A 13,362-nucleotide genomic window follows, 5' to 3' on the forward strand; every position below is an offset into this window, starting at 1 on the left:
TTTCCTTCATGATTTTTCTAAACAAAAGGTCTGATATGGTTTGGATCTGTGTCCCCACCCAAATATTATGTCAATGGTAATCTTCAGTATTGGAAGAAGGATCTGGTGGGAGGTGATTGAATCATAGGGATAGTCTTCACCCTTGCTGTTCTGGTGATAGTGAGTTCTCATGAAATCTGGTTGTTTAAAGATGTGTAGCATCTCCCCTTCACTCTCTTCCTCCTGCTCTGGCCACATGAAGACGTGTCTCCTTCCCCTTGCCTTCCACCATGGCTGTAAGTTTCCTGATACTTACCCAGCCATGCATCCTACACAGCCTGCAGAACTGTGAGCCAATTAAACTCCTCTCTATCTCCTATACTACTGAGTATTCTCCTGGCCTCCTGAGATCAGTTTCTCATTGTATACAATCTGGGAAAAATTTTGAATTCTTATCAACCCCACGAACCCACACTCTTCAGGCAGAAGTCCCCCACATAGCAGCCACCTAGTCCCTTGAGCCTTGTGAAGCCAGAGGCCTCATACCTGGTCATTGGAGGGAATTCTGAGTAGAAAAAAAAAGGGGAGCTTCAAACCAGATATCTCTGTGGCACAAGAGTAGTTGAGATTTGGCAGCTTCACCGAGCCAGGCAGAAGCCTACTGCAGGAGTGGAGGCCCCACCCAGAGTCTCTACTTGGGCAATGCTAAGCAGAAATGTGGGGTCAGAATTCACCATGGGGTTTCTGCCTAGTGGAGATGTGGGAGCAGGACCACAGCCCTCCAGATCCCAGAATCACAGACCCTTTGGCAGCTTGAAACTTCTGCCTGGAAAAGTCTCATGGGAATAGAACTCCAACCTGTAAGAGGAGTCATGTGGGCTGCGCCCAGCAACACCATGGAGACAGTGCTGCCCAAATGCTCAAGAGCTGGCCCCTTGCACCAATGTGCCCAGGACGCAGGACACAAAGTCCCCGGAAATTATCTTGGAGCTATAAGGTTTCACGTCTGCCTTGCTGGCATTCTGACTTCCACAGGTCCTGTTTCTCCTGACCTTACCCACACCATTTTTTTGTTTTGTTTTGTTTTGTTTTTAATTTTTTTATCTTCTGGAAAAGGAATGTTTACTCACAACTGATAACAATGTTCTACTTCAAAAGTAAATAACTTGTTTTTGACTTCACAGGCTCATAACTGGCAGGAACTTGCCTTGAGTCTGAGATGAACTTTTGTGCTTTGGAATTTTAAGTTGGTGCTGGACCAAGTTAAAACTTTTGGGGACTATTGGGATGAAATGGTTACATTTTGCCTGTAAGAAGGGTGTGACGTTCATTGACCAGGGTCAGAATGCTGTAATTGGGATATTTGACCCTCTAAACCATATGCTGAGTTCTCAATGTAGGAATTGGGGCCTAGTGGAGTTGTTATGGTCATTGGGACAGATCCATCATGAGTGGCTTGGTGCTCTGCCTGCAGTAGTAAGTGAATTCTTGCTTTATTACTTTTCTTGATGGCTGCTTGTTAAAAAGAACCTCACACCTTACTCCCCTTCTATTGCTTTCCTCTCTCACCATCTAACCTCAGTGCATGCTAACTCCACATCCCCGTTTGCCATGAGTGTAAGCAGCCTGGAGTCCTCTCCAGAGGTCTACCAGATCTGTAATCTTGGTGTTACTGCTATACTTGTTTTGGGATACCCTAAACTGTGCCCATATAAGACAGTGAATGCAATAGATAATTGTGTGTCTTCTGACTGCTTCAGTGACAGGTGGTTCCCCTATCTCTTTCCCTCTGTTCAGGCCTTCCTATACCCTAAGACACAAGAATGTTAAAACTAGGTCAAATTGTAACCCTCCAGTGGCCTCTAAATGTTCACATGAAAGAAAGAATAGCATATCTTTCACTTAAACACAAAAGCTACACATGATTAAGCTTATTGATGAATGCATGTTGAAGGCTGAGGTAGGTTGAAAGCTAGGTCTATTGTTAATTATTTAGCCAAGTTGTGAATGCAAAGGAAAAGTTCTTTAAGGAATCTGTAATGCTACTCCAGTTGAATACAAAATGGTAAGAATGCAAAACAAGTTTTATTGTTGCTAAGAAGAAAGTTTTAATGATGTGGACAGAAGATGAACCAGCCACAACATTCCCTTAAGCCAAAGCTTAACCCAGAAGAAGACCTTAACTCTCTTCAACTGTATGAAGGCTCATAGAGGTGAGGATGCTGCAGAGAAAATGTTGAAATCTAGTAGAGGTTGGTGCATGAGGTTGAATAAAATAAGCCATTTCCATAACAAAAAAGTACAAAATAAAGCATCAAGTACTGATGGAGAATCTGCAGCAGGTCAACCAGATTTATGTAAGATCATTAATGAAAGTGATTACAATAAACAATTGATTTTGAATGTAGGTGAAAGGGTGTTGTATCAAAAAAGGTGCCATCTAGGACTTTTATATTTAGAAGGAAGTCAATGCCTGGCTTCAAAAGACAGGCTGACTCTTGTGTTAGTAGCTCCTGTGCCTGCTGATTTCAGGATAAAACCAATGCTTTATTATAATTTCAAAACCACACTCTATAAATAGAAAAAGACTGTATTACAGCATAGCTCTTCATAGCATGGTTACTGAATATTTCAAGTCTACTGCTTAAAATAAGAAGCAGCAGTTGAAACCGACTGCTCAAAAAGAGATTCCTTTCAAAATATTGCTGTTCAATGACAATGCACCTGGTTAACAAAGAGTTCTAATGCAGAGGTACCAAAATATTGCATTTGTTTTTATGACTGCTTTCACAACATTTATTCTTCAGCACATGGATAAAGGAGTAATTTTAACTTTCAAGTCTTATTGTTCATAAAATACATTTCAATCAGTTATAGCTGCCATAGATAGTGATTCTTCTGATGAATCCAGGAAAAGTAAATGGAAAGCCTTCTGGAAAGAATTCAGCATTCTGAATGCCATCATGAAAATTTGTAATTCATAAGAAAATGTCAAAATATCAACATGAACAGAAGTTTGGAAAAAGTTAATTACAACTCTCAAGGATGATTTTAACGGGGTTAAGGTTTTGGTAACTGCAGGTGTAATGGAAATAGCAAGAAAACTAGAATGAGAAGTAGAGCTTTAATATGTGATTGAATTGCTGTAATCTCATGACAAAACTTTAAGAGATTAAGAGTCCCTTCATATGAATGCACAAAAAGTTGTTTTTGGGTTGAAATCTCTTTTCTTAACCATTGTGAGATGGTGAAGATGCTCCAATGATAAAAGATTTAAAATATTATGAAAAGATAGTTGATGATGTAGTGGCTGGATTACAGAGAAATGACTTCAACTTTCAAAGAAGTTCTACACTGTAAGCTGTCAAACAGAGAAATCTCTCTACAGTGAAATCTTTTGTGAAAGAAGTCTATCAATGAGGCAAATTTCATTGTTGTATTTTATTTAAGAAATTGCCACAGTCATTTCAGAACTCAGCAACCATGACCCTGATCAGTCAGCAGCAATCAACAGTGAGGGAATAATTTCTTTCTTTCTTTTTTTTTTTTTTTATATACTTTAGGTTCTAGGGTACATGTGCACAATGTGCAGGTTTGTTGCATATGTATACATATGACATGTTGGTTTGCTGCACCCATTAACTCATTTACATTATGTATTTCTCCTAATGCTATCCCTCCCCCATCCCCCACCCCGCAACAGGTCCTGGTGTGTGATGTTCCCTGCCCTGTGTCCAAGTGTTCTCATTGTTCAATTCCTACCTATGAGTGAGAACATGTGGTGTTTGGTTTTCCATCCTTGCAATCATTTGCTCAGAATGATGATTTCCAGCTTCATCCATGTACCTACAAAGGACATGAACTCATCCTTTTTTATGGCTACACAGTATTCAATGGGGTATATGTGCCACATTTTCTTAATCCAGTCTGTCATTGCTGGACATTTGGGTTAGTTCAAAGTCTTTGCTATTGTGAATAGTGCCGCAATAAACATATGTGTGCATGTGTCTTTGTAGCAGCATGATTTATAATCTTTTGGGTATATACCCAGTAATGGGATGGCTGGGTCAAATGGTATTTCTAGTTGTAGATCCTTGAGAAATTGCCACACTATTTTCCACAGTGGTTGAACTAGTTTACACTCCCACCAACAGTGTAAAAGCATTCCTATTTCTCCACATCCTCTCCAGCACTTGTTTCCTGACTTTTTAATGATTGCCATTCTAACTTGTGTAAGATGGTATCTCATTGTGGTTTTGATTCACATTTCTCTGATGAACAGTGATGATAAGCATTTTTTCATGTGTGTGTTGGCTGCATAAAAGTCTTCTTTTGAGAAGTGTCAGTTAATGTTCTTTGCCCACTTTTTGATGGAGTTATTTGATTTTTTTCTTGTAAATTTGTTTAAGTTCTTTGTAGATTCTGGATATAAGCCCTTTGTCAGATGGGTGGATTGCAAAAATTTTCTCGCATTCTGTGTAGGTTGCCTGTTCACTCTGATGGTAGTTTCTTTTGCTGTGCAGAAGCTCTTTAGTTTAATTAGATACCATTTGTTAATTTTGGTTTTTGTTGCCATTGCTTTTGGTGTTTTAGTCATGAATTCCTTGCCCATGCCTATGTCCTGAATGGTATTGCCTAGGTTTTCTTCTAGGGTTTTTATGGTTTTAGGTCTAACATTTAAGTCTTTAATCCATCTTGAATTAATTTTTGTATAAGGTATAAGAAAGGGATCCAGTTTCAGCTTTCTACATATGGCTAGCCAGTTTTCCTAGCACCATTTATTAAATGGGGTATCCTTTCCCCATTTCTTGTTTTTGTCAGGTTTGTCAAAGATCAGATGGTTGTAGAGGTGTGGTGATATTTCTGAGGGCTCTGTTCTGTTCCATTGGTCTATAGCTCTGTTTTGGTACCAGTACCATGCTGTTTTGATTACTGCAGGTGTGTAGTATAGTTTGAAGTCAGGTAGCATGATGCCTCCAGCTTTGTTCTTTTTGCTTAGGATTGTCTTGGCAATGTGGGTTCTTTTTTGGTTCCATATGAACTTTAAAGTAGTTTTTTTCCAATTCTGTGAAGAAAGTCATTGGTAGCTTGATGGGGATGTCATTGAACCTATAAATTACCTTGGGCAGTATGGCCATTTTCACGATATTGATTCTTCCTATCCATGAGCATGGAATGTTCTTCCATTTGTTTGTGTGCTCTTTTATTTCGTTGGGCAGTGGTTTGTAGCTCTCCTTGAAGAGGTCCTTCACATCCCTTGTAAGCTGGATTCCTAGGTATTTTATTCTCTTTGTAGCAATTGTGAATGAGAGTTAGCAATTGTGAATGAGAGTTCACTCTCTGTCTCTTATTGGTGTATAGGAATGCTTGTGATTTTTGCACATTGATTTTGTATCCTGAGACTTTGCTGAAGTTGCTTATCAGCTTAAGAAGATTTTGGGCTGAGATGGTGGGGTTTTCTAAATATACAATCATGTCATCTGCGAACAGGGACAATTTGACTTCCTCTTTTCCTAACTGAATATCCTTTCTTTCTCTTGCCTGATTTCTCTTGCTCCTATGTTGAATAGGAGTGATGAGAGAAGGCACCCCTGTCTTGTGCTTGTGGGAAGTCAGGGACACCAAATGGAGGGACTGGCTGGAACCATGGCAGAGGAACATAAATTGTGAAGATTTCATGGACATTTATCAGTTCCCAAATAATACTTTTATAATTTCTTATGCCTGTCTTTATGTTAATCTCTTAATCCTGTTATCTTTGTACGCTGAGGATATACATCACCTCAGGACAACTGTGATAATTCTGTTAACTGTACACATTGATTGTAAAACATGTGTGTTTGAACCATATGAAATCAGTGCACCTTGAAAATGAACAGAATAACAGCGATTTTTAGGGAACAAGGGATGACAACCATAAGGTCTGACTGTCTGTGGGGTAGGGCAAAAAAAGCCATATTTTCCTTCTTGCAGAGAGCCTACAAATGGACATGCAAGTAGGGAAGATGTCACTAAATTCTTTTCCTAGCAAGGAATATTAATATTAATACCCTGGGAAAGGAATGCATTCCTGGGGGGAGGTCTATAAATGGCCGCTCTAGGAATGTTTGTCTTGTGCAGTTGAGATAAGGACTGAGATACACCCTGGTCTCCTGCAGTGCCCTCAGGCTTACTAGGGTGGGGAAAAACTCTGCCCTGGTAAATTTGTGGTCAGACCAGTTCTCTGCTCTCGAACCCTGTTTTCTGTTGTTTAAGATGTTTATCAAGGCAATATGTGCACCGCTGAACATAGACCCTAATCAGTAGTTCTGCTTTTGCCCTTTGCCTTGTGATATTTGTTGGACCCTTCTCAGTAGTTCTTCTTTTGCCCTTTGTCCTGTTCCCTCAGAAGCATGTGATCTTTGTACCTACTCCCTGTTCTTACACCCCCTTCCCTTTTGAAACCCTTAATAAAAATTTGCTGGTTTTGAGGTTCAGGTGAGTGTCACAGTCCTACCTATATGTGATGTCACCCCGGTGGCCCAGCTGTAAAATTCCTCTCTTTATACTGTATTTCTCAGCCAGCTGACACATGGAAAATAGAAAGAACTTACATTGAAATATTGGGGGTGGGTTCCACCAATATTGTGCCAGTTTTTAAAGGGAATGTTTCCAGTTTTTGCCCATTCAGTATGATATTTGCTGTGGGTTTGTCATAAAAAGTTATTATTTTGAGATACGTTCCATCAAAACCTAGTTTATTGAGAGTTTTTAGCATGAAGGGGTGTTGAATTTTGTCAAAGGCTTTTCTGCATCTATTGAGATAATCATGTGGTTTTCATCATTGGTTCTGTTTATGTGATGGATTACGTTTATTGATCTGCATATATTGAACCAGTCTTGCATCCCAGGGATGAAGCCAACTTGATCTTGGTGGATATGTTTTTTGATGTGCTGCTAGATTTGGTTTGCCAGTATTTTATTGAGGATTTTCACCATTGATGCTCATCAGGGATATTGGTCTAAAATTCTCTTCTTTTGTTGTGTCTCTGCCAGGCTTTGGTATCAGGATGATGCTGGCCTCTGTCTTCTGCATCAATCACGCTGGGAGCTGCAGACAGGAGCTGTTCATATTCAGCCATTTTGGAATGGACTCCCAGTGAGGGAATAATTTCTAGCAGCCAAAAGATTACATCCTGCTGTGAAGGTTCAGATAATTGTTAGCTTTTTGTAACAAAAAATATTTAAATTAAGATATGTATATTTTTTCCTTAGATACTATTGCTCATCTAATATAGAATAAACATTATTTTTATATACAGTTGAAATTTTAAAAATTATGTCATTCATTTTATTGTGGTGTTTGCTTTATATTGGTGGTCTGTAACCCGACTTTTAATAGCTATAAAATATGCCTGTGTTTTATGTCTTGTTTATCTCTTGTCAGAGTTTTTGACTAAATTTTATTTTGTTTGATCCTGGTATAGCTATCACATCTTTTCTTTGGTTACTATTTTCTTAAAATACTTATTTCTGTCCTTCATGTTCACACTATTTATGTCCTCATCTAAAGTGAGTTTCTGGTTCAGAACATATAGCTGCATCCTGGATTTTTTAAAACCCACTCTGCAAATCTTCCTTTATGTGGAAATTTAAGTCATTTACATTTAATGTACACTGACGATACACATTACAAAGCACATTAAGATATCATTTTACACAAGTCAGAATGACTATTCTTAAAATGTCAAAAAACAACAGATATTGGTGTTGATTCATCAGGGATGTTAATCATATATCATGCAAACTGGAGTACAGTAGCACGACCTTGGCTCCCTGTAGCCTCTGCCTACTTAGCCTCTTGAGTAGCTGGGATTACAGACATTTGCATGGCTAGTTTTTGTATTTTTGGTAGAGATGAGGTTTTGTCATATTTGCCAGACTGGTCTCGAACACTGGATCTCAAGTGATCCACCCACCTCAGCCTCCCAAAGTGCTGGGATTACATGGGTGTGAGCCAACGTGTCTGGCCCAATCTGTTCAAAGCTGCCCTCCAAAGAGAGACACAAGTAAAAATTAAGGCATGTGAGGATTATTCACCAATTTATTGTAATTAGTTTCCAGTTTTATAATATTTAACAGGATCACAAATTATATAAAATAGTTACCAGTTTTTTGGGAAGTTACTTTTGATAGTTTCTTCTAAAACTGGATGAAAGATACAAATACTATAAGGCACTGTTTGCATATTGGAAATGATGTCCAAAGACCAAACATTGTTAATAATTAATACTCTAATAAACATGTCAGAATTTCTGTGTTTTCTTTTTCCTTTGTACTTTTGTCAGGATTACAACATCATCAGGACTGCATTTTCATCAGGAATGAATATTCCTTCTACAATGCAAAGAAAAAATATATATATTAGCTCATGGAAAGGTAAAAGGAGAAAGTTTCTTTTGGTTTTAATGTTTAATTTTTTTATTGTCACCTGTTAAAAAATGCTTACTAGTCACTCCTTTAAATAGTGTCATGTGGCAGAAAGATGTAAAATGGTTGATCATTTATATGACATAAAATAAAGATGAAACATCGTCATGGCATGAACAAAAACGAGACTTGTTTCTAGAAGTGTTTTATAGTCTAATATATGATAATCATTCTATAAATCTGTTGGAGGAATTTATAAGATAGATAAGACAGATGATAGATTATAGATAGATAGATAATAAATTGCCAGATAGATAGATTCCAGATAGAACATTTTACTTTAGCAAAAAATAATTTTATTCTGACTATATAAAAATGTACTTAAGAATTATCTTTGATAAAAGCCAAGTGGACTGGATTCAATTTTCTTCACAGCCTGTGTAATATACCATCACTTGCTTCTTCCTACATGGCATTGGTCAGCCCCAGACAGTGGGCAGTGTCACATTGCCTGCCCATTGTTTATATAACCTGTGAATATAAATGCTGGATGTTGAAGAAGGAAACAGCGTCTGCTTAGCAAAAGGAGTGACATTCAATGGATCCCAAATATCAGCGTGTGGAGCTAAATGATGGTCATTTCATGCCTGTATTAGGATTTGGCACCTATGTGCCTCCAGAGGTAACAATCATATTTTCAGTGTTGAGCATTTAAAAGAGCAAAGCTGGAATAAGTAGATGATGACCTGGCTTTTAGCTTTGTGTTCCTGTGTTACTCTGCATGATTCACTTGGTCTGTTTTAATAGGCCAGAGCTATTCCAAGTTCAAAGAGAAAAGGCAGTCAATCTGTTCTGCATTGAGGTCTGGTCATATGGTCATGTACCGCTTACTTTTCTTTTGTGCACTGTTTTTTTTTTCTTCTGTTTATGGGTATTCCCAGCTTTGCAGAATATTTAAAACTCAACAATGAAGAACACTGCCTGGCATTTCCTTTTGTAGGAGATTGACTGCAGTGGAATGGTTTCTCTATTTCTTTCTATCATTGAAGAAATTGTTTATTCTTCCAAGTGTACATGATCAAACAAAATCTTTGTGGTAGCAGTGTCTGGAGATGGGGTGTATGAAAACCCTTGGGGAGAGTATTGCTGAGCTGCTGTGTGGCCTTGAGCATGACAGAGTAATAATACTGGTCTTGGACTTAATACAATTTCCCATGTACAACTTTCACCTCTAGGAAAATTATCTGAAGGGAAAAATAACTTTAAGAAAAAACTAGAACCTCACAAGAGAAATTTTAAATTTTTGGTCCATGTTAATATGCATCAGATTTGTATCAAAATGGTATGGGTGGTCCCCTGACATGAAAGTAGGCAAAATGGAGACTTTATTTTCTAGACTGAACTATTTCTATACTGGAAGAAAGCATGTATTCCAAGGCTACTAAGTGTGTGAATAAGGACTAGTCACATAAAAATTTGTCTCACTTTTCTCAACTTTACATTGTAAGAATTTACAGAGAAACATCTTGAAAACATCAACACTAGCGGTTTACTTTGTAATGAAAATTGGCATGAAGGGGAAGTAAGGAAAAGCACAACATGAAAACTTTAGCTTTGATAAACTTGAGTGCCTGCATAGCAAAGAGAAGATCAGGGCTGGTATCAGGGGAAGGCAGTGAGACCTGGCATCTAGTTCCTTTTAATATCATTGGAAATAGAAAAACTCCTGAAATACTCATATTAAAATAGAAAATTGTTCCATTTATGGCTTTGTTGTTTTAAAAATGTACCTTTCAAATATTTATCCAAATTTGATAGATAAGTCAATCATTTTAAATTTCACTGAACTTATGTCTCCTAAAAAAAGTTATCCTTATTTTTTAAGACTAACGCATACTTTACTAATCTTTTACAGGTTGCAGTTAATTTCTTATGTATAACTCTACATCCTTGGAGTGTATGTCTTTACTCCTCATATATAGTTCTGGCATGCACACAGAATGGCTAATGGCTGTGTAGAAAGGAGTCAACACAATAGACTGCCACCCGTAGATGCACCTGTTTTCAAAGTTGGAGCCTGGCTGGTATCTCAGAATTTCTCACCAATCTACTCTAGATTTTATAGTTTGTGCACATAAAGGTGTTCTTAGTTGTCCTGAATGATTTTTTGTATTTCTATGATACATTTGTAATGTGTCCAGTTTCACTTCCAATTGAGCTTATTTGGATCTTCTCTCTTCTTTTCTTGGTTAATCTCACTAATGGTCCAGCAAATTTGTTCCTCTTTTCAAAGAACCAGCTTTATCTTTCACTGATCTTTTGTTGGGGGTGTTTTGTTTCAATTTCATTTAGTTCTGCTCTAATATTATTTCTTCTAATATCTTTGGGTTTAGTTAGTTCCTGTTTCTCTAGTACATCTTTAGTCAATTTGTGCTCTTTCAGACTCTTTGATGTAGGCATTTAATGATATGAACTTGCCTTTTAGCTCTGCTTTTGCTGTATTCCAGAGGTTTTCATAACTTGTGTCACTACTATCATTTATTTCAAAAAATTACTGAATTGCCATTTTGATTTTATTGTTAACCCAAAATCATTCAAGAGCAGATTGTTTAATTTCCATGTATTTGTATAGTTTTGAGGGTTCCTTTCAGAGTCAATTTCTAGTTTTATTACACTGTGTTCTAAGAGATACTTGATATAATTTGGATTTTCTCAAGTTTGACACTTGTTTTGTGGCCTATCATATGGTCTATCTTGCAGAATGTTCCATGTGCTGATGAGAAGAATGTATATTCTGCAGTTGGTGGGTAGAATGTTCTGTAAACATCTGTTTAGTAAACATTTTTCTAGAGTATCTGAAATCCATTGTTTCCTATTTACTTTCTGCCTTGATTATCTGACTAGCACTGTACAATGGAGTATTGAGTGCCTCACTATTACTGTGTTGCTATCCATTTCTTAAGTCTGCTAGTAATAGTTTTACAAATCTGGGAGCTCCAGTGTTAGGTGCATATAAATTTAAGATTGTAATATGTTCTTGCTAGATTGGTTCTTTTATCATTATATAATGATTTTCTTTGTCTTTTTTTTCTTACTGCTGTTGCTTTAAAGTCTGTTTTGTCTGATATAAGAGTAGCAACTCCTGCATACTTTTGGTTTCCATTTGCATGGAATCTCTTTTTCCACCTTTTTAACTTGAGTTTATCCAAATCTTTATGTGTTAGGTGAATCTCTTCAATACAGCAGGTATTTGGTTTGTAATTTATTATCCATTTCGCCATTCTGTATCTTCTAAGTGGAGAATTTAGGCCATTTATGTTCAATGTTATTACTGAGATGTGAGGTACTGTTCTTTTCATCATTTCAGTTGTTACCTAAATACTTTTGGTTGCTGTTGTGTATTGTTTTATAGGATTCATGAGTTTTATGCTTTCAGGAGGTTCCATTGTGGTGAATAACAATCTTTTGTTTGAAGATTTAGAACTCCTTATAGCATGCTTTGTAGAACTGGTTTGATAATGTCAAATTCCTTCATCATTTGTTTTTCTAAAAACGACTTTATTTCTCCTTCATTCATGAAACGTAGTTTTGCTGGACACAAAATTTCTGGCTGACATTTATTTTGTTTAAGAAGGCTAAAGATAGGACCTCAATCCCTTCTAGTTTTTAAGTTTTCTGCTTAGAAGTTCTGTTAGTTTGATTTTTCTTTGTGTTACCTGATGCTTTTTTCTCACATCTCTTAGAATTATTTCCTTCATGTTGACTTTAGATAGACTCATGACTATGTGACTTGGTGGTAATATTTTTGCAATGAATTTCCAAGGAGTTCTTTGAGCTTCTTCTATTTGGATATCTAAATCTCTAGCCAGGCCAGGGAATTTTTTCTCAATTATTCTCTCAGGTAAGTTTTCCAAACTTTTAGACTTCTTTTCTCCCTCAGGAACACCAGTTATTCTTAGGTTTGGCTGTTTTACATAATCTCATATTTCTTAGATAATTTGTTTTTTGTTTTTTGGTTTTTTTTTTTTTTTGACAAGAGTCTTGCTTTGTTGCCCAGGCTGCTGGAGTGCAAGTGCGTGATTTTGGCTCACTGCTGCAACCTCTGCCTCCCAGGTTAAAGCGATTCTCCTGCCTCAGGCTCCTGAGTAGCTGGAATTGTAGGCACATGCCACTATGCTGGGCTAATTTTTGTATTTTTAGTAGAGACTGGGTTTCACCATGTTGGCCAGGCTGATCTTGAACTCCTGACCTCAAGTGATTCATCCAACTCAGCCTCTCAAAGTGCTGGGATTACAGGTGTGAGCCATCCATCCAGCCTGATTGATTCTTCTTTATCATTGTCTGATTGGATTAATTCAAAAGCCTTGTCTTTGAGCTCTGAAATTCTTTCCTTTACTTGTTCTAGTCTATTGTTGAAACTTTCCACTGCATTTTGTATTTCCCCAAATGTGTCTTTCATTTCCAGAAGTTCTGATTGGTTTTTCTTTGTGATATTTATCTCTCTGGAAAATTTTTTATTTATATCCTGAATTTTTTTTTAATTTTTTAGGTTGTTTTTCACCTTTCTGTGATATCTCCTTGAGTAGCTTAATAATGAACCTTCTGAATTCATTATCTGGTATTTCAAATATTTTATCTTAGTTTGAATTTATTGCTGGGGAGCTAGTGTGATCTTTTTGGGGTGACTTGGGTGGCCCCAGGGTTTGGGATTGACAAAATCTTTTGTCATATTACCATAATTACATTTCTGATGTCCTATCATTTTGCTAGATTATTTCTTCTAATTATTCTTGAATTCATTTTTGATTTCCCTGTTTTTCTTTAATTTCTTTTTTCCCTTTTAAGGATCTGACTTTAATATTTATAGTTTATAATAGCCTAATTGGGTTCTTAGTGCTATTAGGTGTGAAGACTTATATGAGTTCCTTGGTTATAGAGAGTCTTTGTATAATGGCTTCCTCAGATGTTGGTTGT

The 13,362-nt window shown here is 37.0% G+C and overlaps 1 protein-coding gene across 1 annotated transcript in view; it reads left to right on the plus strand.

Moving 5' to 3' along the window:
- The first annotated feature begins 88 nt into the window (after window positions 1–88).
- LOC722483 (aldo-keto reductase family 1 member C4) overlaps window positions 89–13,362 on the plus strand; it is a 30,665-nt gene continuing 17,391 nt past the window's right edge. The window contains exons 1-2 of the mRNA XM_015146375.3: window positions 89–8,397; window positions 8,824–9,070. Of these exons, the coding sequence (XP_015001861.3) occupies window positions 8,987–9,070 (84 nt within the window). The 5' untranslated portion in view covers window positions 89–8,397; window positions 8,824–8,986. The remainder of the gene's footprint in view (window positions 8,398–8,823; window positions 9,071–13,362) is intronic.

Source organism: Macaca mulatta, chromosome 9, assembly GCF_049350105.2.
Source record: "Macaca mulatta isolate MMU2019108-1 chromosome 9, T2T-MMU8v2.0, whole genome shotgun sequence".
NCBI classification, from domain to species: domain Eukaryota; kingdom Metazoa; phylum Chordata; class Mammalia; order Primates; family Cercopithecidae; genus Macaca; species Macaca mulatta.